We start from the raw sequence: 21,555 nt of genomic DNA on the forward strand, positions 1-21,555 counted from the left end.
TCAGTCCTAAATTACTAGTGGTAGTATCACTACTAATCTACTGTTCATCTGTTATGGCGAACATATCAGATGTGTGTCTAACGTTACCTCTGAGTGCAGGTGAGGATACATTCGAACTGATTTCGGTACGATTGGAGCTTGATTCGGTGGAGAAACAGATCCGTGGTCTGCTGGAGAGGCAAGCCGAGCTGCGGGATCGGCGATCAGCGCTTGAAACGTCACGCGCCGATGCTCACAAGTCAGTGGTTAGTAACTTTTTGACTCCGACTTCGTCCACTCCGTGCGTTTCTCTGCCCAGGAGGACGCGATCATCTCTGGCATCATTCACTCCGGCACCAACCCAACACAATGGACTCTGGGTGATCCCACAGCGGAAGACGCGAGCCAGGACCAGAGCAAGAACCTCTCCGCTCCTCCCGGTCTTCGAGATCTCCACCCGGAACCGCTTCTCCCCTCTTCGCGAGTCGGAACGCGACGACGCCGTGATCATCGGCACTTCCATGGTCCGTCATGTCCGCGCTACCTCAGGTAAGGGTAAGGTGCGCACTCACTGCCTTCCTGGTGCTCGTGTTCTTGATGTCGCCGCACAGGTTCCCCAGATCCTGAACGGTGACGAGCGCGTCGGAGCTGTGGTGCTTCTCGCTGGAACAAACGATATCAGGCTGCGGCAGACGGAGGTTCTGAAGAAGGACTACAGGAGCCTGATCGAGGCGGTACGCAGCACAGCGCCTGAGGCAACGATCATCGTGTCTGGACCGCTTCCCACGTACCGACTAGGACAAGAAAGGTTCAGTAGATTATTTGCACTAAATGAATGGTTAATGTCATTGTGTAATGAACAAAAACTACTCTTTGTAAATAATTGGAATCTGTTCTGGGAGCGACCTAGGCTCTACCGTGCTGATGGCCTGCACCCCAGCAGAGCCGGAGCGGCTGTTCTGTCGGACAACATCTCCAAGACGTTACACACCGTATGACTAGAAAATCAAATTCCAAATCACAGTCTTTGCTGTGCCAATTTAATTGATATAAGTAGTGTAGAACATTATATAGAAACTGTGTCTATTCCTCGTTTAGTGAGGCCAAATAATAAATCCACTGTAGGATCTAGGAAAAATCTTATTGTAATTAAACCTGAAAATCTAAATATCAGTGAACAAAAACAATTTCTAAAACTAGGTCTTCTAAACATTAGATCGCTCACACCTAAGGCGGTTATTGTAAATGAAATGGTCACAGATAATAGCTTCGATGTACTTTGCCTTACTGAAACCTGGCTTAAACCAAACGAGTATTTCGGTCTAAATGAGTCTACTCCGCCAGGATACTGTTATAAGCATGAGCCCCGTCTGATCGGTCGTGGCGGCGGAGTTGCAACAATCTATAGAGATATTCTTAATGTTACTCAGAAAACAGGTCACAGGTTTAATTCGTTTGAAGTACTGGTGCTAAACGTTGCGCTCTTAGATGTAAGAAATAAATCCCTATTATCTCTAGCCTTGGCTACTGTATATAGACCTCCAGGACCATATGCTGATTTCCTAAAAGAGTTTGCAGACTTTCTCTCAGATCTATTGGTCAATGCCGATAAAGCAATAATTGTTGGAGATTTTAACATACACGTAGATAACACAAACGATGCGTTAGGGACTGCGTTTACAGATTTATTAAACTCCTTTGGGGTCAAGCAAAATGTCAGTGGTCCCACTCATCGTCTAAATCATACACTAGATTTAATTATATCATATGGAACCGATCCAACCGATATAGATATTATACCGCAAAGTGACGATCTCACCGATCATCACATGGTAACTTGTATAATACGCACTGCTGAAATTTGTCATGTTGCGCCACGTTATAGACCAGGCAGAACAATCCTTCCGACCACTATAGATAGATTCTCAAATAGCTTACCTGATCTATCTCAGCTGCTCAGTGAACCCAAACTAACAGATGAACTAGAGGAAATTAGCCGGTTGTCCTGCATCCTCAATAAACAAGCTACAGTTAGTGCAAAATGCAGCCGCTAGAGTTCTTACTAGATCAAGAAAATATGATCATATAACACCAATTTTATCATCTCTACACTGGTTACCTATCAAGTTCCGTATCAATTACAAAGTACTATTACTGACCTATAAAGCCCTAAATGGTTTAGCTCCTGTGTATTTAATGGACCTTCTATCGCCCTACAATCCATCGCGTTCTTTAAGATCACTAAATTCGAGGCTTCTAGTCATTCCTAGGATATCTAAGTCCACTAAAGGAGGGAGGGCGTTCTCACATTTAGCTCCTAAACTCTGGAATAGCCTTCCTGATATTGTTCGAGGCTCTGACTCGCTGTCCCAGTTCAAAACTAGATTAAAGACGCATCTTTTTAGCCAAGCATTTACATAATGCTTACCTTTTATTATACTGCTGAATCAGATCAAATGCATTTAATACTATAAAACTTGAAGAGACTGTAGGTTATCTGTATAGGTTGCATAGTATTTGCAGTCATTACGTTCCTGTGTATATTGCGTGAATGACGGGTGGTTGGGCAGATATTGTGTTGCGGTAGGTAGTATGCCATACGGAACCGTTGTCCACTGAAACTGCCTATTCACGCACCAGTGGGGCTCGACAGCCTTAGTCAACGGGTTGGCGCGTATGGTTGGGCTGCGGAGAGATTGTGAGATTGTGGTTAGGTCTCAGCAGCAGGAGGGACGTAGAGGTCAGTAAGCAAGGCTGAGTTGAGTGGGGGACGGAGGGGGTTGATTTTGGGACGCAAGAGTCACTGTCTTCATGTTTTGTCATTTACGCCTGTGTTATGGAAATCATCATTATGAACAGCAGCTACGCTAATTATTTTCCCTTTGCTTTTCTGCTGTTATCTCGGGACGCGAGTCCCGAGAAAATGGCGTTCGTCAGCTCCAGTTTGTATCCAGCCTCTCACGGAGACTTCAGATGCTCCAATCACAAAGCCTATGAAGTGACGACTCAACACGGGCGATATGGACTCTCTATGGTGGACGGCACTGATCCTCAACAACTCGTCTTAAGACCGGCGTGCAAACTTGGACTTCCAAAAAATACTCTAAATGTTCCGATCCAATCTGACTTGTAATGCTGCCCGAATCATGCACTGTTCCTTCGTTGGCCAGAGGAGAACTGGCCCCCCGACTGAGTCTGGTTTCTCCCAAGGTTTTTTTCTCCATTCTGTCACCTGATGGAGTTTTGGTTCCTTGCCACTGTTGCCTTGGCTTTTGGCTTGCTTAGTTGGGGACATTTAACATTTAATATTCAATAATATTATTGATCTGCTTTACTTAAGGTGGACGTTGACGCAATTTCTTTTAGAAACAAACTTTGTTATATTGTTTTCATGTTATCACTGTGAAGCGCTTTGATACAATCTGTATTGTAAAAAGCGCTATATAAATAAAGGTGACTTGACTTGACTTGACACACACACACACACACACACTAACCCGATCCCTAAACCTACCCATCACACTCACACACACACACACACACACAACCCTTAAACCTACCCATCACACACACACACACACACACACACACACACACACACACACACACACACACACACACACACACACACACACACACACACACACACACACACACATACACACACACAACCCTTAAACCTTCCCATCACACACACACACAAACACACACACACACATACACACACACACACAACCCCTAAACCTACCAATGTATTAAACAATATTAAGAAACTAATATGTTTAATTTAGTTATAACTAATACTAATAACTAAACAATATTAAGATTTCTCTAAGTAAGGTATAATAATATCAAAATATTTACGCTGGTGTTCAAAAGTTTGGGATAATAAGATTTCATAAAGAGTCTCTTCTGCTCATCAAAGCTGCATTTATTTGATAAAAAATACAGTAAAACACTGAAATATTATTGTAATGTAAATCATCTGTTCTCTATGTGAATATATACTGAATTTCCAGCATCATTACTCCAGTCTTCAGTGTCACATGATCCTTCAGAAATCACTCTAATATGATGATCTGATGCTCAAGACACATTTATGATTATTATCAGTGTTGAAAACGTAATATTTCTGTGGAAACATTCCCACAGGAGTTACCCAGTGTGGTGATGGTCTGCAGGTGCGCTCTGGGAAAGTGCAGTTTGTCAGTGTTTGCTGAAGGTCTCATGGTGGTTAAAGCCACTTCTTCCTGGACCTCAGCCGTCCTGTGGCCGTTCATCTGACCAGCGCCACCTACGGGAACACACACACACACACACACACACACTTCAGATGCTCGTCTGCTCTGGTTCATCTGTAAATAAAGAGGAGTGAGGACAGTGAAGGACGAGAGAGGACCAGGCCTGGACTGTTATCTGATGTTGTGTTTATATGTGGCGGCCGTCTTTTACTTTCGTTTTTGTATGTGTTTATTTATTTATTAAAAGTCTTTAAATGTTCGCCGGTTCCCGCCTCCTTCTTCCCATAACAACGAACATTGCTACAGTTTACACTCAGATCAATATTTTGTGTCTAATTATTTACTTATGTGGCAAGTAGCCGTGTAATAAGAGGGATAATGTACATCCAGCCGGTTATCTCAGAATAAACCCCTTCAGGTGTGTGTGTGTGTGTGTGTGAGTGTGTGTGAGTGTGTGCGAGTGTGTGTGTGTGTGAGTGTGTGTGAGATAGAGTGATCTCAGAATAAACCCCCTTCAGGTGTGTGTGTGTGTGTGTGTGTGTGTGTGTGTGAGTGTGTGCGAGTGTGTGTGTGTGTGAGTGTGTGTGAGAGAGAGTGATCTCAGAATAAACCACCTTCAGGTGTGTGTGTGTGTGTGTGTGTGTTATCTCAGAATAAACCCCTTCAGGTGTGTGTGTGTGTGTGTGTGTGTGTGTGATCTCAGAATAAACCCCTTCAGGTGTGTGTGTGTGTGTGTGTGTGTGTGTGTGAGTGTGTGTGTGTGTGTGTGTGTGAGAGAGAGTGATCTCAGAATAAACCCCTTCAGGTGTGTGTGTGTTATCTCAGAATAAACCCCTTCAGGTGTGTGTGTGTGTGTTATCTCAGAATAAACCCCTTCAGGTGTGTGTGTGTGTGTGTGTGTGTGTGTGTGTGTGTGTGTGTGTGATCTCAGAATAAACCCCTTCAGGTGTGTGTGTGTGTGTTATCTCAGAATAAACCCCCTTCAGGTGTGTGTGTGTGTGTGTGTGTGTGTGTGTGTGTGTGTGTGTGTGTGTGTGTGTGTGTGTGTGTGTGTGTGTGTGTGTGAGAGAGTCCACACACAGGTAGACCTGATCCTGATCACCCTGTCGGGTTTATTCTGAGATAACAACCGGCTGGATTTACATTATCCCTTACTCATATGATACACACACACACACACACACCCTAACCCGACCCCTAAACCTACCCATCACACACACACACACACACACACACACACACCGTTCAGACACTCCATCTCGGGCTCCTCAGCGGCAGGGCTCTTCTGCAGACGCCTGCTCTTGCGTCTCTGTTTGCAGTAGAACATGAGCCCCAGCACAGCGATGATGTAGGCCACGGCCACGGCCACCGACAGCGCGATCGTCTGGAACATCCTGAACTGGCTCCTGTCCTCGTCTCCGTCGCGCGGGTGCACCGGCTTCTCTGGGGACACGCAGTCAACACCTTTACCCTGGGACACTCACACATGTACTATTATTAATCAGAACAAACAGTTATTCCCCTAAGTGATATAGGAGTAGTAGTAATGTGTGTAGCTCAAACAGTAGAGCGCTGGCGCTTGCAACACCAAGCTCATGGGTTCGACTCCCAGTAAAAGCAGCTGATAAGAATGTAAATGTGAACCTTGAAATGCAATTTAAGTCGCTTTGGATAAAAGCATCGGCCAAATGCATAAATGTAATCAGTGTAACTGTAGCGGTTTACGTTTTCCAGTTTAAATCAGTTAACCCACTGAGATACTGATCTAAAAACTGTCTAAATAAATCTTAAAGATGATCCTCTGATAGGATCTCGGTCACTGCTTCTGATGGAGAGTTTTAGGATAACAGTCATTAATGAACAGTTTAAAAGACTGAGCCTTCAGGAACTGCTGATTCGACTGCACTGGATGAGGACACACATTGAACTGCTGTTGACCTGAATTGAAACAACACTGAACTGAATTCATCTGAATAATAACACTATTGTCTTCTGTAGAGCTTGTCAAATTGAGCTTGTTTCATAATTGATGCATTTCGCAACATTAACACTATTACTGTGAAATAATCTGTATTGTATAAAGCGCTATAGATATAAATGTGAAATGAAGTTGCAAACACTATAAGATCTGTGCATCATTCAAACCAAGTCTGAGTTGCTCACCCACGACGTAAAGCTGCGCTGTCGTGTCTCTGATGTTGCAGGTGTTTCCCGCGATACAGGTGTACATGCCCGTGTCATCAGTGGTGACATCACTAATGACCAGAGAGCCATTGGGCATCTTCTGAAACCTGAGGAGAACACACACACAATCAGCACACGAGGAGGATCAGACGGGCGCAGTGAGACGGGTGCAGTGAGACGGGTGCAGTGAGGCGGGTGCAGTGAGACGGGTGCAGTGAGACGGGTGCAGTGAGACGGGCGCAGTGAGACGGGCGCAGTGAGACGGGCGCAGTGAGGCGGGTGCAGTGAGACGGGTGCAGTGAGACGGGTGCAGTGAGACGGGCGCAGTGAGACGGGCGCAGTGAGACGGGTGCAGTGAGACGGGCGCAGTGAGACGGGCGCAGTGAGACGGGTGTAGTGAGACGGGTGCAGTGAGGCGGGTGCAGTGAGACAGGTGCAGTGAGACGGGTGCAGTGAGGCGGGTGCAGTGAGACGGGTGCAGTGAGACGGGCGCAGTGAGACGGGCGCAGTGAGACGGGTGTAGTGAGACGGGTGCAGTGAGGCGGGTGCAGTGAGACAGGTGCAGTGAGACGGGTGCAGTGAGGCGGGTGCAGTGAGACGGGCGAAGTGAGACGGGCGCAGTGAGACGGGTGCAGTGAGACGGGCGCAGTGAGACGGGAGCAGTGAGACGGGCGCAGTGAGACGGGCGCAGTGAGACGGGAGCAGTGAGACGGGTGCAGTGAGACGGGCGCAGTGAGACGGGCGCAGTGAGACGGGCGCAGTGAGACGGGTGCAGTGAGACGGGAGCAGTGAGACGGGCGCAGTGAGACGGGCGCAGTGAGACGGGCGCAGTGAGACGGGAGCAGTGAGACGGGCGCAGTGAGACGGGCGCAGTGAGACGGGAGCAGTGAGACGGGCGCAGTGAGACGGGAGCAGTGAGACGGGAGCAGTGAGACGGGCGAAGTGAGACGGGTGCAGTGAGACGGGAGCAGTGAGACGGGCGCAGTGAGACGGGCGCAGTGAGGCGGGCGCAGTGAGACGGGTGCAGAGAGGCAGATGCAGTGAGACGGGTGCAGTGAGACGGGTGCAGTGAGACGGGCGCAGTGAGACGGGCGCAGTGAGACGGGCGCAGTGAGACGGGCGCAGTGAGACGGGCGGAGTGAGACGGGCGAAGTGAGACGGGTGCAGTGAGACGGGAGCAGTGAGACGGGCGCAGTGAGGCGGGCGCAGTGAGACGGGTGCAGAGAGGCAGATGCAGTGAGACGGGTGCAGTGAGACCTGCTGGAGCTGCTGCTGAGCAGTCGGTCTCTGATGCTCCACTGGATGTAGGGCCGAGGGTCTCCTGACGCCTGACAGTGAAGCACGGCTGTGTGACCCTGATACATGGGCGCAGTGAGACGGGCGAAGTGAGACGGGTGCAGTGAGACGGGTGCAGTGAGACGGGTGCAGTGAGACGGGAGCAGTGAGATGGGCGCAGTGAGACGGGCGAAGTGAGACGGGCGAAGTGAGACGGGTGCAGTGAGACGGGCGCAGTGAGACGGGTGCAGTGAGACGGGTGCAGTGAGGCAGGCGCAGTGAGACGTGCGCAGTGAGACGGGTGCAGTGAGACGGGCGCAGTGAGATGGGCGCAGTGAGACGGGTGCAGTGAGACGGGAGCAGTGAGATGGGCGCAGTGAGACGGGCGAAGTGAGACGGGCGAAGTGAGACGGGTGCAGTGAGACGGGTGCAGTGAGACGGGCGCAGTGAGACGGGTGCAGTGAGGCAGGTGCAGTGAGACGGGCGCAGTGAGACGGGTGCAGTGAGGCGGGCGCAGTGAGACGGGCGCAGTGAGACGGGTGCAGTGAGACGGGCGCAGTGCAGTGAGACGGGCGCAGTGAGACGGGTGCAGTGAGACGGGCGCAGTGAGACGGGCGCAGTGAGACGGCGCAGTGAGACGGGCGCAGTGAGACGGGCGCCGTGAGACGGGCGCAGTGAGACGGGCGCAGTGAGACGGGCGCAGTGAGACGGGTGCAGTGAGACGGGCGCAGTGAGACGGGCACAGTGAGACGGGCGCAGTGAGACGGGTGCAGTGAGACGGGTGCAGTGAGACGGGTGCAGTGAGACGGGCGCAGTGAGACGGGTGCAGAGAGGCAGATGCAGTGAGACGGGTGCAGTGAGACGGGCGCAGTGAGACGGGCGCAGTGAGACGGGCGCAGTGAGACGGGCGCAGTGAGACGGGTGCAGTGAGACGGGTGCAGTGAGACGGGCGCAGTGAGACGGGTGCAGTGAGACGGGTGCAGTGAGACGGGCGCAGTGAGACGGGTGCAGAGAGGCAGATGCAGTGAGACGGGTGCAGTGAGACCTGCTGGAGCTGCTGCTGAGCAGTCGGTCTCTGATGCTCCACTGGATGTAGGGCCGAGGGTCTCCTGACGCCTGACAGTGAAGCACGGCTGTGTGACCCTGATACACCGTCGTCTGCTCCGGCTCCAGCTTAAACTCCACGAGGACTGACAACACACACACATACAGGTGAACAAGAACGAGTCATCACCCACAGCATTCAATCAGAACATACACACACACACACACACACACACACAGGTGAACAAGAACGAGTCATCAACCACAGCGTTCAATCAGAACATACACACACACACACACACACACACAGGTGAACAAGAACGAGTCATCACCCACAGCATTCAATCAGAACATACACACACACACACACACACACACACACACAGGTGAACAAGAACGAGTCATCAACCTCAGCGTTCAATCAGAACACACACACACACACACACACACACACCTCCTACAGTGAGATGCACGTGTGCTCGTATCTCTCCCTGAGCGCTGCTGGACGCCACACACGTGTAGTTTCCTCCGTCGGATCGGCTCACGGTACTGAAGTGAAGAATTCCTTTCATCTGAGTCGCGTGAGGCGGGAGATCAGCGCCGTCTGTTGGCACACACACACACACACACACGACACGAGACACACACACACAAGACACACACGGGAGAAACACGCATGTTCACACTGACACCAGGAAGTTCAGTTTAAGTCAGCGCTGGTGATGTGACTATGCAAAAGAGCAGTGACACGATACAGCGACAACCAATGGGAAAGCAGACAGCAGAGGTCACGTGATCTAAATCTTGATATATTAGTGACCAGCAGTCATTTGAGTTGCTCTGTGAATTTTAAATGAATTTAAATGATTTAAATGAAAGGATAGTCAGAGTTGGGGTTGTTCTCTGACCTGCTCTGCTCCAGTGTACAGTGGGTGTCTCTCGCCCGGTCGCCACACAGCTGATGCTGCTCTCTCTCTCCAGCTGCACACACTGCGCCGGCTGCGGGACGGGCGTGAACTTTAACCTCTCTGAGAGACACATCACACACACATGAGTAAAGCTGGCACTCAAACGTGCCGTGATGTAACGGCACGCAAACCACAACGAAACAGAATTTATATCTGCACAAAACAAACACCTGATGTCACCTGATTGGAGACAGTTTAACTAAACTAAAAATATCCTGTAAGTTTCAAAACTCAAAACTTCCTTGATATTTCAAAAATGTTGCTTTTTGCTTTTAAAGCTTTTATTGAGATCAAGGCCAGAAAACGTCAGGATCTGAAAAGTGTGGAATTATGACGTAATAGTGCAGAAGAACATCAACGCCTACGTCTGCGTCACGCGTCTTTGGCCCCGCCCACTGCAGCGTTAGTGAATATTACATGAGAACGAGTAAAGATCGACACAGGATCAATACCATTACCTTCCAAACGATCCTAATGCTAGGAGAGTGTTGTTTCAACTGTGAAAGTCTCAGCATCATTAGTTTGTATTCGGTGCACACACACACACACACACACACTCACACTCACCCAGTATGTGAACGCGTGCGTGTGCGCTGATGGATCCTCCCTCTGACACACACGTGCAGCTGAACATCTGACCATCGTTCACCTCAGCGCTGTTGATCCTCAGAGTCCCGTTAGAGAAGAGCTTATAACGAGAGCCCTGCAGAGAGAGAGTGTGTGTGTGTGTGAGAAACCTGACGCGAGGTCACCTGATCAGACCATGATGAGTGTGTTCACCTCCTCACTGATCGGGACGCTTTTGCGGTACCATGTGACCCGGGGTTCAGGTGTTCCCTGAGCGTGACAGTGCAGGAGACCCGGCTGACCCTCCTCGATGTGTGTGTCCTGCGGCCTCACAATCCACTCTGGAGAGGCTGTAAACACACACACACACACACACACACACTGTAACGGTCACTTAAAGCATTTAAGGTAGTTCGAGGTACAATGAGAACTACGCAACTTTGAGATCAGTGTGTGTTGGGTCAGTTGAGTGTGTGTTGGGTCAGATGAGTGTGTGTTGGGTCAGATGAGTGAGTGTTGGGTCAGATCAGTGTGTGTTGGGTCAGATGACTATATGTTGGGTCAGATCAGAGTGTGTTGGGTCAGATGAGTGTGTGTTGGGTCAGATGAGTGTGTGTTGGGTCAGATCAGTGTGTGTTGGGTCAGATCAGTGTGTGTTTTGGGTCAGATGAGTGTGTGTTGGGTCAGATCAGTGTGTATTGGGTCAGATGAGTGTGTGCTAGGGCAGATGAGTGTGTGTTGGGTCAGATGAGTGTGTGTTGGGTCAGATGAGTGTGTGTTGGGTCAGATCAGTGTGTGACTCACTGGCGACAGTGACCTCGAGCTCCTGCTGCTTGGTTCCGGCCTGGTTGCGAGCGACGCAGGTGTAGAGGCCCGAGTCTGAGGTGTGTGTGTTGCTGAAGATCAGGTCTCTGTCGCGCTGGTGGACTCGACCCTCAGACGCCACACGAGCACCAGCGCGCTCCCACCACACCTGAGGCTCCGGCTGACCCCGCGGAGGATCACACCTCACACTCGCCCTGATGGAGGACGAGAACACCCGAGACATGCGCTCGCCCATCTCACTGATCTCTACAAACACACACACACACACACAGCAGATAAACACCTGTTCTGTCAGGACCACTATCGTCAAATACGATTGACAAATTAGCACACAGTTGGGATTGCTGGTCTGTGTGGCAGATATCATTAATTCAAGATTTTAAAGTACAACATAATGGGAGAATTTGGTCTGATTCAAGGGGAATCAGAATGCCAAGAGAATCCTGACTGAGACAAGAGGAGCTGGGGACGGAGGAGGGTAATCACTCCTGAGAAACGAGAGGAGCTGGGGACGGAGGAGGGTAATCACTCCTGAGAAACGAGAGGAGCTGGGGACGGAGGAGGGTAATCAGCTCCTGAGAAACGAGAGGAGCTGGGGAGGGAGGAGGGTAATCAGCTCCTGAGAAACGAGAGGAGCTGGGGACGGAGGAGGGTAATCAGCTCCTGAGAAACGAGAGGAGCTGGGGAGGGAGGAGGGTAATCAGCCGTAAACTCAGGAGCTGATAATCAGCTCCTGAGAAACGAGAGGAGCTGGGGAGGGAGGAGGGTAATCAGCTCCTGAGAAACGAGAGGAGCTGGGGAGGGAGGAGGGTAATCAGCCCCTGAGAAACGAGTGGAGCTGGGGAGGGAGGAGGGTAATCAGCTCCTGAGAAACGAGAGGAGCTGGGGAGGGAGGAGGGTAATCAGCCCCTGAGAAACGAGAGGAGCTGGGGAGGGAGGAGGGTAATCAGCCCCTGAGAAACGAGAGAAGCTGGGGAGGGAGGAGGGTAATCAGCCCCTGAGAAACTAGAGGAGCTGGGGAGGGAGGAGGGTAATCAGCCCCTGAGAAACGAGAGGAGCTGGGGAGGGAGGAGGGTAATCAGCCCCTGAGAAACGAGAGAAGCTGGGGAGGGAGGAGGGTAATCAGCCCCTGAGAAACTAGAGGAGCTGGGGACGGAGGAGGGTAATCACTCCTGAGAAACAAGAGGAGCTGGGGACGGAGGAGGGTAATCACTCCTGAGAAAGGAGAGGAGCTGGGGACGGAGGAGGGTAATCAGCTCCTGAGAAACGAGAGGAGCTGGGGAGGGAGGAGGGTAATCAGCCCCTGAGAACCGAGAGGAGCTGGGGACGGAGGAGGGTAATCAGCTCCTGAGAACCGAGAGGAGCTGGGGACGGAGGAGGGTAATCAGCTCCTGAGAAACGAGAGGAGCTGGGGAGGGAGGAGGGTAATCAGCTCCTGAGAAACGAGAGGAGCTGGGGACGGAGGAGGGTAATCAGCTCCTGAGAAACGAGAGGAGCTGGGGAGGGAGGAGGGTAATCAGCTCCTGAGAAACGAGAGGAGCTGGGGAGGGAGGAGGGTAATCAGCTCCTGAGAAACGAGAGGAGCTGGGGACGGAGGAGGGTAATCAGCTCCTGAGAAACGAGAGGAGCTGGGGAGGGAGGAGGGTAATCAGCTCCTGAGAAACGAGAGGAGCTGGGGAGGGAGGAGGGTAATCAGCTCCTGAGAAACGAGAGGAGCTGGGGACGGAGGAGGGTAATCAGCTCCTGAGAAACGAGAGGAGCTGGGGAGGGAGGAGGGTAATCAGCCGTAAACTCAGGAGCTGATAATCAGCTCCTGAGAAACGAGAGGAGCTGGGGAGGGAGGAGGGTAATCAGCTCCTGAGAAACGAGAGGAGCTGGGGACGGAGGAGGGTAATCAGCTCCTGAGAAACGAGAGGAGCTGGGGAGGGAGGAGGGTAATCAGCTCCTGAGAAACGAGAGGAGCTGGGGAGGGAGGAGGGTAATCAGCTCCTGAGAAACGAGAGGAGCTGGGGACGGAGGAGGGTAATCAGCTCCTGAGAAACGAGAGGAGCTGGGGAGGGAGGAGGGTAATCAGCTCCTGAGAAACGAGAGGAGCTGGGGACGGAGGAGGGTAATCAGCTCCTGAGAAACGAGAGGAGCTGGGGAGGGAGGAGGGTAATCAGCCGTAAACTCAGGAGCTGATAATCAGCTCCTGAGAAACGAGAGGAGCTGGGGAGGGAGGAGGGTAATCAGCTCCTGAGAAACGAGAGGAGCTGGGGAGGAAGGAGGGTAATCAGCCCCTGAGAAACGAGTGGAGCTGGGGAGGGAGGAGGGTAATCAGCTCCTGAGAAACGAGAGGAGCTGGGGAGGGAGGAGGGTAATCAGCCCCTGAGAAACGAGAGGAGCTGGGGAGGGAGGAGGGTAATCAGCCCCTGAGAAACGAGAGAAGCTGGGGAGGGAGGAGGGTAATCAGCCCCTGAGAAACTAGAGGAGCTGGGGAGGGAGGAGGGTAATCAGCCCCTGAGAAACGAGAGGAGCTGGGGAGGGAGGAGGGTAATCAGCCCCTGAGAAACGAGAGGAACTGGGGAGGGAGGAGGGTAATCAGCCCCTGAGAAACGAGAGGAGCTGGGGAGGGAGGAGGGTAATCAGCCCCTGAGAAACGAGAGGAGCTGGGGAGGGAGGAGGGTAATCAGCCCCTGAGAAACTAGAGGAGCTGGGGAGGGAGGAGGGTAATCAGCTCCTGAGAAACTAGAGGAGCTGGGGAGGGAGGAGGGTAATCAGCCCCTGAGAAACTAGAGGAGCTGGGGAGGGAGGAGGGTAATCAGCCCCTGAGAAACGAGAAGAGCTGGGGAGGGAGGAGGGTAATCAGCCCCTGAGAAACGAGAAGAGCTGGGGAGGGAGGAGGGTAATCAGCTCCTGAGAAACTAGAGGAGCTGGGGAGGGAGGAGGGTAATCAGCCCCTGAGAAACTAGAGGAGCTGGGGAGGGAGGAGGGTAATCAGCCCCTGAGAAATGAGAGGAGCCGGGGAGGGAGGAGGGTAATCAGCCCCTGAGAAACTAGAGGAGCTGGGGAGGGAGGAGGGTAATCAGCCCCTGAGAAACTAGAGGAGCTGGGGAGGGAGGAGGGTAATCAGCTCCTGAGAAACGAGTGGAGCTGGGGAGGGAGGAGGGTAATCAGCCCCTGAGAAACTAGAGGAGCTGGGGAGGGAGGAGGGTAATCAGCCCCTGAGAAACTAGAGGAGCTGGGGAGGGAGGAGGGTAATCAGCCCCTGAGAAACGAGAGGAGCTGGGGATGGAGGAGGGTAATCAGCTCCTGAGAAACTAGAGGAGCTGGGGAGGGAGGAGGGTAATCAGCTCCTGAGAAACGAGAGGAGCTGGGGAGGGAGGAGGGTAATCAGCTCCTGAGAAACGAGAGGAGCTGGGGATGGAGGAGGGTAATCAGCTCCTGAGAAACTAGAGGAGCTGGGGAGGGAGGAGGGTAATCAGCTCCTGAGAAACGAGAGGAGCTGGGGAGGGAGGAGGGTTATCAGCTCCTGAGAAACGAGAGGAGCTGGGGAGGGAGGAGGGTAATCAGCTCCTGAGAAACGAGAGGAGCTGGGGAGGGAGGAGGGTAATCAGCCCCTGAGAAACTAGAGGAGCTGGGGAGGGAGGAGGGTAATCAGCCCCTGAGAAACGAGAGGAGCTGGGGAGGGAGGAGGGTAATCAGCTCCTGAGAAACTAGAGGAGCTGGGGAGGGAGGAGGGTAATCAGCTCCTGAGAAACGAGAGGAGCTGGGGAGGGAGGAGGGTAATCAGCTCCTGAGAAACTAGAGGAGCTGGGGAGGGAGGAGGGTAATCAGCTCCTGAGAAACGAGAGGAGCTGGGGAGGGAGGAGGGTAATCAGCTCCTGAGAAACGAGAGGAGCTGGGGAGGGAGGAGGATAATCAGCCCCTGAGAAACTAGAGGAGCTGGGGAGGGAGGAGGGTAATCAGCTCCTGAGAAACTAGAGGAGCTGGGGAGGGAGGAGGGTAATCAGCCCCTGAGAAACGAGAGGAGCTGGGGAGGGAGGAGGGTAATCAGCCCCTGAGAAACTAGAGGAGCTGGGGAGGGAGGAGGGTAATCAGCCCCTGAGAAACTAGAGGAGCTGGGGAGGGAGGAGGGTAATCAGCTCCTGAGAAACTAGAGGAGCTGGGGAGGGAGGAGGGTAATCAGCTCCTGAGAAACGAGAGGAGCTGGGGAGGGAGGAGGGTAATCAGCCCCTGAGAAACTAGAGGAGCTGGGGAGGGAGGAGGGTAATCAGCCCCTGAGAAACTAGAGGAGCTGGGGAGGGAGGAGGGTAATCAGGCCCTGAGAAACTAGAGGAGCTGGGGAGGGAGGAGGGTAATCAGCCCCTGAGAAACGAGAAGAGCTGGGGAGGGAGGAGGGTAATCAGCTCCTGAGAAACTAGAGGAGCTGGGGAGGGAGGAGGGTAATCAGCCCCTGAGAAACGAGAGGAGCTGGGGAGGGAGGAGGGTAATCAGCCCCTGAGAAACGAGAGAAGCTGGGGAGGGAGGAGGGTAATCAGCCCCTGAGAAACTAGAGGAGCTGGGGAGGGAGGAGGGTAATCAGCCCCTGAGAAACGAGAGGAGCTGGGGAGGGAGGAGGGTAATCAGCCCCTGAGAAACGAGAGGAACTGGGGAGGGAGGAGGGTAATCAGCCCCTGAGAAACGAGAGGAGCTGGGGAGGGAGGAGGGTAATCAGCCCCTGAGAAACGAGAGGAGCTGGGGAGGGAGGAGGGTTATCAGCCCCTGAGAAACTAGAGGAGCTGGGGAGGGAGGAGGGTAATCAGCTCCTGAGAAACTAGAGGAGCTGGGGAGGGAGGAGGGTAATCAGCCCCTGAGAAACTAGAGGAGCTGGGGAGGGAGGAGGGTAATCAGCCCCTGAGAAACGAGAAGAGCTGGGGAGGGAGGAGGGTAATCAGCCCCTGAGAAACGAGAAGAGCTGGGGAGGGAGGAGGGTAATCAGCTCCTGAGAAACTAGAGGAGCTGGGGAGGGAGGAGGGTAATCAGCCCCTGAGAAACTAGAGGAGCTGGGGAGGGAGGAGGGTAATCAGCCCCTGAGAAACGAGAGGAGCCGGGGAGGGAGGAGGGTAATCAGCCCCTGAGAAACTAGAGGAGCTGGGGAGGGAGGAGGGTAATCAGCCCCTGAGAAACTAGAGGAGCTGGGGAGGGAGGAGGGTAATCAGCTCCTGAGAAACGAGTGGAGCTGGGGAGGGAGGAGGGTAATCAGCCCCTGAGAAACTAGAGGAGCTGGGGAGGGAGGAGGGTAATCAGCCCCTGAGAAACTAGAGGAGCTGGGGAGGGAGGAGGGTAATCAGCCCCTGAGAAACGAGAGGAGCTGGGGATGGAGGAGGGTAATCAGCTCCTGAGAAACTAGAGGAGCTGGGGAGGGAGGAGGGTAATCAGCTCCTGAGAAACGAGAGGAGCTGGGGAGGGAGGAGGGTAATCAGCTCCTGAGAAACGAGAGGAGCTGGGGATGGAGGAGGGTAATCAGCTCCTGAGAAACGAGAGGAGCTGGGGAGGGAGGAGGGTAATCAGCTCCTGAGAAACGAGAGGAGCTGGGGAGGGAGGAGGGTAATCAGCTCCTGAGAAACGAGAGGAGCTGGGGAGGGAGGAGGGTAATCAGCCCCTGAGAAACTAGAGGAGCTGGGGAGGGAGGAGGGTAATCAGCCCCTGAGAAACGAGAGGAGCTGGGGAGGGAGGAGGGTAATCAGCTCCTGAGAAACTAGAGGAGCTGGGGAGGGAGGAGGGTAATCAGCTCCTGAGAAACGAGAGGAGCTGGGGAGGGAGGAGGGTAATCAGCTCCTGAGAAACTAGAGGAGCTGGGGAGGGAGGAGGGTAATCAGCTCCTGAGAAATGAGAGGAGCTGGGGAGGGAGGAGGGTAATCAGCTCCTGAGAAACGAGAGGAGCTGGGGAGGGAGGAGGGTAATCAGCCCCTGAGAAACTAGAGGAGCTGGGGAGGGAGGAGGGTAATCAGCTCCTGAGAAACTAGAGGAGCTGGGGAGGGAGGAGGGTAATCAGCCCCTGAGAAACGAGAGGAGCTGGGGAGGGAGGAGGGTAATCAGCCCCTGAGAAACTAGAGGAGCTGGGGAGGGAGGAGGGTAATCAGCCCCTGAGAAACTAGAGGAGCTGGGGAGGGAGGAGGGTAATCAGCTCCTGAGAAACTAGAGGAGCTGGGGAGGGAGGAGGGTAATCAGCTCCTGAGAAACGAGAGGAGCTGGGGAGGGAGGAGGGTAATCAGCCCCTGAGAAACTAGAGGAGCTGGGGAGGGAGGAGGGAAATCAGCCCCTGAGAAACTAGAGGAGCTGGGGAGGGAGGAGGGTAATCAGCCCCTGAGAAACTAGAGGACCTGGGGAGGGAGGAGGGTAATCAGCCCCTGAGAAACTAGAGGAGCTGGGGAGGGAGGAGGGTAATCAGCCGGGGAGGGAGGAGGGTAATCAGCCCCTGAGAAACGAGAGGAGCTGGGGAGGGAGGAGGGTAATCAGCCCCTGAGAAACGAGAGGAGCTGGGGAGGGAGGAGGGTAATCAGCCCCTGAGAAACGAGAGGAGCTGGGGAGGGAGGAGGGTAATCAGCCCCTGAGAAACGAGAGGAGCTGGGGAGGGAGGAGGGTAATCAGCCCCTGAGAAACTAGAGGAGCTGGGGAGGGAGGAGGGTAATCAGCCCCTGAGAAACAAGAGGAGCTGGGGAGGGAGGAGGGTAATCAGCTCCTGAGAAACTAGAGGAGCTGGGGAGGGAGGAGGGTAATCAGCCCCTGAGAAACTAGTGGAGCTGGGGAGGGAGGAGGGTAATCAGCCCCTGAGAAACTAGTGGAGCTGGGGAGGGAGGAGGGTAATCAGGGTAATTTATCGTTCATGTAAACACTGTGTTCTGATTCATCAATCGGATTGATTTGTGTGTGTGTTTGTGTGTAAGAGTGTAAGTGAGTGTGTATGCGAGTGTATGTGTATGTGAGTGTGTGTGTGAGTGAGAGAGAGTATAGGTGAGTGTGTATATGAGTGTGTGTGTATGTGGGTGTGTGTATGTATGTGAGTGTGTGTGTGAGAGTGTAAGTGAGTGTGTATGTGAGTGTGTGTATGTAGGTGTGTGTATGCGAGTGTGTGTGTGTGTGTGTGTGTGTGTGTGAGAGAGTGTAAGTGAGTGTGTGTGTAAGAGAGAGAGAGAGAGTGTGAGTGTGTATATGAGTGTGTGTGTGAGAGAGTGTAAGTGAGTGTGTATGTGAGTGTGTGTGTATGTGAGTGTGTGAGTGTGAGTGTGAGTGTGAGTGTGTGTGTGTGTGTGTGAGAGAGTGTGAGTGTGTATGTGAGTGTGTGTGTGTGTGTGTTTTGTCTCACCTGCGATCCTGAGTGCTGCCTCCACGTCCACGTGTTTGTTCTTTCCATACTGAGCCACACACTTATACACACCTGTGCTTCGCTGCTTCACCTGAGTAATGTGCAGTGTGCCGTTAGCATACACCACAACCCTGCACACACACACACACACACACACACACACACACACACACACACACACACACACACACAGGTTAGTCACAGGTGAGTTGTTTTTAGGAGTAAAATCATTGTAACTGTACAGAATTCAGGAACATGACAAATTGTTTATTCTATTACTAGAATATGAACAATTCTGCCAGAAGCGAGTCAGAGTAACTGTAGTGTTTACTGTTGCTAAGCAACGACACAACACACACACAGAATGTGGGTCACGGGTGTGTTATGGCATCAGACGCGGCTCTACCAGACAGAAACGGTTTGATCAAACACAATCTAACATTCAGAATCACAGTCAAAACAGACTGAAGAGAGAGAGAGAGAGAAACATGGGTGTGTGTGTGTGTGTGTGTGTTTCTTCAGCACGTTCACAGCTGAAGATGTTTCTATTAACACTCACACGAGACAAAGGAGATCAGAATCAAACCGTGACTGAGAGATTCTGGTGAGATCTGCAGTGTGTGTTGAAGTGTAGAGATTAGCACAGGATGTTATTAGCGCATTAAACATCATCAAAGCAGAACATCACTGCTGAACGTGCCCAAACATTCACTGGACTACCCATAATGCACCAGTCAAAGACTCAAAGGCATGATGGATCATTTATCAGTGGGTGGTCAGACATGCTGACACGCTTTAAGGCCCTGATACACACAGGATACACAAGTTCTCCACTAAGTAAAAACAAGTTGGAAGTCCTTTATGAGCGATATACTGTTAGCGAACATCCCAGCGCCGCCCACACGTTTTCACTCGCGTCTGACCTCGACTGAACTGAAGAACTGCCAGAGATCTACACCTCGGAGAAGGCGGAGCTTCAGAGCCACACCCACAGAAGGCGGAGCCTCAGAGCCACGCCCACCTCCTGAAACACACTCGAAATAAACTCTTTTATTTTTGGATTTCGCTGGAAGTATACCTTTACACTCCTCGCTCGCACAGTTCAAGCCCACACGCTCTCAACCAGGTCAGTATTTAAAGGGGACGTATTACGCCCCTGTTCACCAGATGTAATATAAATCTATGGTGTCTTCAGAATGTGTGTGTGAAATTTCAGCTCAAAATACCTGATCATTTATTATAGCTTGTCAAATTCGCCCCTTTTTGGGTGTGAGCAAAAACGCGCCGTTTGTGTGTGTGTCCCTTTAAATGCTAATGAGCGTTAGCTCCGCCTCCATTCAGAAGAGGGCGGAGCCTTCACACAAGCTTCACAGACTCCGGCTATAACACCACAGGCCGATCTCACTGATCCAGAGTCAGGAGTAACAGCAGCGAGTGCAGCCTTACGGAGAGACTCAGGGAGAGCTTCACTTTTACACGTTTCTGAATGTTAGCGGAGACATTTCTGTAGTTGTTGTGGAGTTACACTGATCATCTCCTCATCATGTTGAACTCTTCCACAAGTGTCCACAGTTCCTGAGGTGTTTATAAGACAGCGCTGACATGTTCTGGTCAATAGTGTTCAGTGTCGTCTGTGCTCGACCACAGAACAGTTTCAGGCTTTGCTGGATCTTCTCCAGTGCGTTAGAACTGGTCTCTGTTGGCGCTCGCCGAACCCAATGTCGCTGGTGTGTGTGAACGTGCAGATTAAGGGCCGGGAATATTATAATAAGATCCTCTTCATACGGCAGAAGGAGCGAAATCTGACCGACATGCTCTCAGAGAAAGCCTCACCAGAACACAGTTACTGGGTTTCACTTGTCATGTGTTCTGTGTCGGTAAGCACCGGATTACAGCTCTCACACACGGGGAAAGGCAGATCTCCATATGTCCCCTTTAGAGGCTCACTGGTCTAACGTGAAAACTGAGCGCTGGAGGCCTGGAGCTTGTTTGGTGTGGTTCCCCGAGGTGTAAACACTGTGATGAAGCGGCTCACCCTGATGTGTTGACGACGGGTTCTGTGTCGTGGAACCACTGGAGAACCGGCGGAGGCTTGGCTCTGAACCGACAGTGAAACACAGCGTCCTCGTTACCCAGAACCACCTGATCCACTGGAGCCACCAGCACACGGGGGAGAGTCTTATCTGCACACACACACACAGAGAGAGAGAGAGAAGAGTTAGGTTCTGATCTTAATGATATACAGACACACACACACACACACAGAGCTTCCATCATTAGCAGCCACTAACAGCATCCGCCAGGTGTCACGTGACCTGTGACCTAGCAGATTCCAGAGCTCGTCCAGTGTCTCCGTCTGATCCTGCAGTGATTCTCAAATCACCTTCACTGTTTTACAGTAACAAACATGATCACATCATATAAAGCATAACTTTACACACATTAATACAGTTACTGATGAATTCATACATTATTATGTTCATCATCAATCATACAGATCTGTACAACATATGTTTATGTAGTTACTGATTTAATCAAGTGTTTTCAATTTAGTTTATCTTCGCGTCTCTCATCATGTTCTGATATTTAATTTGTTTATGAGTTTTGTGATGATGCGTCAGTCAGTGACTCGTGAAATATTCATAATTGAATCTTCATTTATCATTGATAAAAAATAGTGCTGTGCAACAATTAATCGCATCCAAAATAAAAGTTTGTGTTTACATAATATGTGTGTGCACGGTGTATAAATATTTTGTATATATAAATAAGCACACATGCATGTATATATTTAAGAATTGTTTTTTTATGTATATATAAAATATTTATATATAATATAAATTATATAAATATATACAGTATGTACATGCAAATATTTCTCAAATACATACATGCATGTGTGCTTATTTATATATACTAAATATTTATACACAGTGCACACACATATTATGTAAACACATGCATATGCATTTTAAAATCACAATGATCTACTTTTTAATATGAATCAACATTTATTAGATTTGCAATACAATTTGAATGAAGGCAGAATCAAATCAAAAGATGCAGCATTCTCATTCAGAGATCATCAGATGACACACACACACACACACACACACACACACACACACACACACACACACACACA

At 51.4% G+C, this 21,555-nt stretch overlaps 1 protein-coding gene across 1 annotated transcript in view; it reads right to left on the minus strand.

Moving 5' to 3' along the window:
* The window catches only part of ptk7b (protein tyrosine kinase 7b), a 99,487-nt gene that overhangs the window by 7,655 nt on the left and 70,277 nt on the right, over positions 1-21,555 (minus strand). The window contains exons 5-15 of the mRNA XM_056257743.1: positions 20,446-20,593; positions 18,411-18,541; positions 11,063-11,329; positions 10,472-10,608; positions 10,259-10,394; positions 9,632-9,751; positions 9,178-9,327; positions 8,725-8,869; positions 6,384-6,511; positions 5,463-5,663; positions 4,139-4,273 (exon numbers count right to left, since the gene is read on the minus strand). Coding sequence (XP_056113718.1) covers positions 4,139-4,273; positions 5,463-5,663; positions 6,384-6,511; positions 8,725-8,869; positions 9,178-9,327; positions 9,632-9,751; positions 10,259-10,394; positions 10,472-10,608; positions 11,063-11,329; positions 18,411-18,541; positions 20,446-20,593 — 1,698 coding nt within the window. The remainder of the gene's footprint in view (positions 1-4,138; positions 4,274-5,462; positions 5,664-6,383; positions 6,512-8,724; positions 8,870-9,177; positions 9,328-9,631; positions 9,752-10,258; positions 10,395-10,471; positions 10,609-11,062; positions 11,330-18,410; positions 18,542-20,445; positions 20,594-21,555) is intronic.

Source organism: Rhinichthys klamathensis, unplaced genomic scaffold (genome assembly GCF_029890125.1).
Source record: "Rhinichthys klamathensis goyatoka isolate OS25496 unplaced genomic scaffold, OSU_Roscu_1.1 h1tg000142l_1, whole genome shotgun sequence".
Taxonomy (NCBI): Eukaryota; Metazoa; Chordata; class Actinopteri; order Cypriniformes; family Leuciscidae; genus Rhinichthys; species Rhinichthys klamathensis.